Genomic DNA, 3,763 nt, shown 5'->3' on the forward strand with positions numbered 1-3,763 from the left:
GCCACCCTGAGGACGCGGCGCCACCCTGAGGACGCGGCGCCACCCTGAGGCGCCACCCTGAGGCGCCACCCTGAGGACGCGGCGCCACCCTGATGATGCCTGCGGGCAGGCAGACGGGGAGGCGGAGACTCACCTGGACAAAGACGTCGCTCTGACAGAAGGAGGTGGAGCCGTTGCAGTACTCTGGCAGATCACACTCCTGGTCCTTCTTGGAGCGGCACACCGTTCCTCCAGGGAGGAACTGCAGACAGACAGATCCGGACCCGGTTTGGTTCTGAGGTTCGCTCCGGAGAGCCGTTCTCCAGCGGCCGGCGGCGGTTACCTGACAGCCGGAGCAGCACTCTCCAGACGCACACTGAGCCCCAGGCCTCAGCTTACAGGTCCGATACTCACAGCAGGGGTCCTCCTCACACTCCTGCACACAAACCATCCGGGTCAGACTCTAAGCTCTCAGAACCGAACTCTGGGTTCAGAACCCGTCCGACTGAACTCTGCAGTACTATCAGTTTCTAACAATAGAAACATTCAACTGACGACTGAAATCAAGGAAACATTTCGTTACAACACTAGAGGGCGCTTTCCATAAACTGAGCTAAAGATGCTAGCTGTAGCTAATGGTTTTAGCTCTAGCTAATGTTTTCAGCACTAGCTAATGGTTTCAGCTCTAGCTAATGGTTTTAGCTCTAGCTAATGGTTTCAGCTCTAGCTAATGGTTTCAGCTCTAGCTAATGGTTTTAGCTCTAGCTAATGGTTTCAGCTCTAGCTAATGGTTTCAGCTCTAGCTAATGGTTTTAGCTCTAGCTAATGGTTTCAGCTGTAGCTAATGGTGTTAGCTCTAGCTAATGGTTTTAGCTCTAGCTAACAGTGTTAGCCCTAGCAAACAGCAGATCTCCAGCCGATCATGTTAGCTGGTTTTCAGCGTAGCTCATGAAACCAAAGGACCTGGATGAGCTGAAAGCTTCAGACCTTCTCTGATCCACAGTCGCACTCCTCCCCGACGTCCACCAGCCTGTTTCCACAGTAGGGGGCGCTGTAGGCCTCGTCGGGCCGGGGGACGTTCAGGAGACACGTTCCTCCCGTCGACAGGATCATCTTCTCAAAGTCGTCGGCGCTGCAGCTGCTGAAGTTTTTGGATCCTCTGCAGAAACAAAAGAGAGTGATGAAGATGGCGAGTTCTGTGGAACGGTCCGATCCAGACGGTCCGATCCAGCTCTCATTCCGCCCCGGACTTTCCCTCATGCTCCTCAGCGGTCTAACTGGGAACACCTCAGGTCTGGACTGGGGTTAGGAGAGGAGGTCTGTGTCCGACCTCTGACCCCTTCAGCAGGAGAGGGAGGCTCCGGGGAGGAACGAGGTCCGGACGGGCTCTGGTTCTGTCCGGGCGGCGTGGCGTCCTACGTGGCTCCGGAGTGCATGATGCAGGCGGCGGCGGGGCAGCTGCAGGTCCGCCCGTCGTCGTGGTTCATCCCCAGGTTGTGTCCGAGTTCATGAGCCACGATGGAGGCGAAGGCCGCGACGTTGTTGTTCAGGAACTGAGAGGCGAGAGAGAGGATGAGGCTCTGGCGGCCGACACGGGTCAGGGTCAAAGGTCATGTAAAAAGCAACGTTACCGCGTTGATTCCTCCTCCATGGCTTCTGGAGCAGACGGTGGAGACGAACGCCATTCCTGCTGTTACACCAAAGCTCTTCATCCTGCAGCACCAACAAGACCTTCATCATCATCATCATCATCATCACCACCTTCGTCTCCTCCTCCTCCTCCTCCTCTGACTCACAGGATGAGCTGGGCCGAGTCGTGGCGCCGCCGGGGAACCAGCTCCTTCTCCCTCCACTGGGTGAAGCGGCTCAGCACCTCGCCGGCTCCGCCCTCCGTGTTGATCAGGTTCTGCTTGGTCCAGATGTCCAGACCGACCAGAACCACCCGGACGTTCAGCTGCATGTAGATCTGCACCGGGTCAGATGCAGAACCTTAGCGACCAATCGGAGCGCAGCGCCGAGAGCCGATCCGGAAACCGTTTGTTACCAAGTTCAGCAGAACCTCAAAAAGTTTCACTCGATTTTTCATTCGGAGTTTAAAACGGCGACACAGCTGATCGTTTGTATAAGGTCTGAAAAGTCTCAGTAAGCAGTCAGTGTGTGTGTGTGTGTGTGTGTGTGTGTGTGTGTGTGTGTGTGTGTGTGTCTGTGTGTGTGTGTTCTTACGCCGTCTATGAGGTTCGCCAGGTGAATCATCTGCTCTCTGACCGCCGTCTCGTTTCCATTCATGTGTTTAAACTGCAGAATAAGAGACGACCAATCAGCACAGAGGCTGAGGGAGGCGGGGCTTAATGACAGTACAGGTGCTGTGTGTGTGTGTGTGTGTCTCACCCTGTCGTTGTCGACCACCAGCAGCAGCTCCACATAGTGAGTCTTGTGGAGAACAGCTCTCTTTACCTGGAAGCAGCCATGTTTCTGATCAACGCGCCGTTTTCTCTCGGTCTTTATAAACAGCTCTGGTGGTCAACGTGTCTCTGTCCGCCTCCTGCCTGCCCTCGGGCCTGAACTCACCCTGCTGCGCCGGCGGTGCTGGATCTCCTCCGGGTCGTACTGAGCATGCTCCGCAGCGTCGCCGTGCCCGTAGTGAGGCGTTCCACATCCTCGGGGCTGTGATGTCACATCCTGCAGGCGGTAGAGCAGGTGCTGCTCGGGGGCGGAGCCTAGCGGCTCGATGCCGTAGCTGTCGTTGGTCAGATGCATCACTCCTCTGAGAAACCAGGAGACGGACCGATTACTGAAACGCCTGGCAGACAGAACTCAGGGCAAACTGAGACCCGGATTCTGGTTCTGTTGGGTCGGTACCTGAGGCCGCTGCAGACGCTCATGGCCACAGCAGAGCCCTCCATGTCCTGAACGAAGCCCTGGTACTGGCAGTGGTTCTGGAACAGAGAGGATACCAGGTCAGGCCAGCAGGGGGAGCCGATCCCGACAGGAAGGAGCCGAGTCCAGCTTCCTGTCCCACAGGAGGCCACTTCCTGTATCACACTCAGTGTCTCCGAGTTCCTCTCCATCAGTTTCTCTGTTGCAGCTCAAAGCCTGGTTCGGGGGCCAGCAGTGGCCCTGCAGCCTGAGGCCTTGGGTCCCTGACCATCATTAATGTGTTCATCTGCACCAACCAGCTGACCCAGAACAGCAGCAGAAGCTTTTATCCTCTCAGCTTCCAGCTGGTTGTTGGTCAAACTGGATCAGAACCGTTGCTTAGCAACAGATGAGTCAGCAGATCACACATCAGCCTCCAGGAAGTGACACACAGATGATCTGCTTCCTGTTTCTGTCGGCTACAGACCAGTAGCTGCTTCACCAGCAATAAAACCTCCTCCAGCTTCTCAGCCGGTTCTGGACCCACTGAGGCTTCAGAACCAGCCGGTTCTGGTCCCTGTGGTTCTGAACCTGCAGCGCTGGGCACTGCTAACCATAAAGCTAGCTGCGCTAAAGCACCAACCAGAAACACTCGTTAATGTTAAATCAACACAGAATGATGCCCCATGATGCAAAGCGCTCACCTGGACAGGTGGTCTGGATGTGATCAGGGATCCGTTTGGGCCGTAGGTGAAGACGGTGAAATCTGGAGGCAGCAGGACCCTGGAGGCGACAGCAGCTGTTAAACGGGTCGGAACCAGCAGAACAGAAACGAGGAACCAGGAAGATCAAAACTAAAACATTTAGCAGCAAAGAGAGGTTTGGATGGAAAATGTGGCACACACACACACACACACACACACACACA

At 55.6% G+C, this 3,763-nt stretch overlaps 1 protein-coding gene across 4 annotated transcripts in view; it reads right to left on the bottom strand.

Moving 5' to 3' along the window:
* Nucleotides 1-3,763, bottom strand: part of adam9a (ADAM metallopeptidase domain 9a) — a 34,014-nt gene that overhangs the window by 25,650 nt on the left and 4,601 nt on the right. For all 4 annotated transcript variants that reach the window (XR_001660033.1, XR_001660034.1, XM_007540808.2 and 1 more), the window contains exons 4-14: nucleotides 3,540-3,618; nucleotides 2,839-2,915; nucleotides 2,548-2,743; nucleotides 2,368-2,433; nucleotides 2,203-2,274; nucleotides 1,776-1,945; nucleotides 1,611-1,692; nucleotides 1,399-1,532; nucleotides 967-1,138; nucleotides 323-415; nucleotides 134-241 (exon numbers count right to left, since the gene is read on the bottom strand). Coding sequence is in view for 2 of the 4 variants with exons in the window: in XM_007540808.2 (XP_007540870.1) it covers nucleotides 134-241; nucleotides 323-415; nucleotides 967-1,138; nucleotides 1,399-1,532; nucleotides 1,611-1,692; nucleotides 1,776-1,945; nucleotides 2,203-2,274; nucleotides 2,368-2,433; nucleotides 2,548-2,743; nucleotides 2,839-2,915; nucleotides 3,540-3,618 (1,249 nt within the window). In the remaining 2 variants the exon portion in view is untranslated. The remainder of the gene's footprint in view (nucleotides 1-133; nucleotides 242-322; nucleotides 416-966; nucleotides 1,139-1,398; nucleotides 1,533-1,610; nucleotides 1,693-1,775; nucleotides 1,946-2,202; nucleotides 2,275-2,367; nucleotides 2,434-2,547; nucleotides 2,744-2,838; nucleotides 2,916-3,539; nucleotides 3,619-3,763) is intronic.

The sequence above is a fragment of the Poecilia formosa genome, unplaced genomic scaffold (assembly GCF_000485575.1).
Source record: "Poecilia formosa unplaced genomic scaffold, Poecilia_formosa-5.1.2 Scaffold561, whole genome shotgun sequence".
Lineage (NCBI taxonomy): Eukaryota > Metazoa > Chordata > Actinopteri > Cyprinodontiformes > Poeciliidae > Poecilia > Poecilia formosa.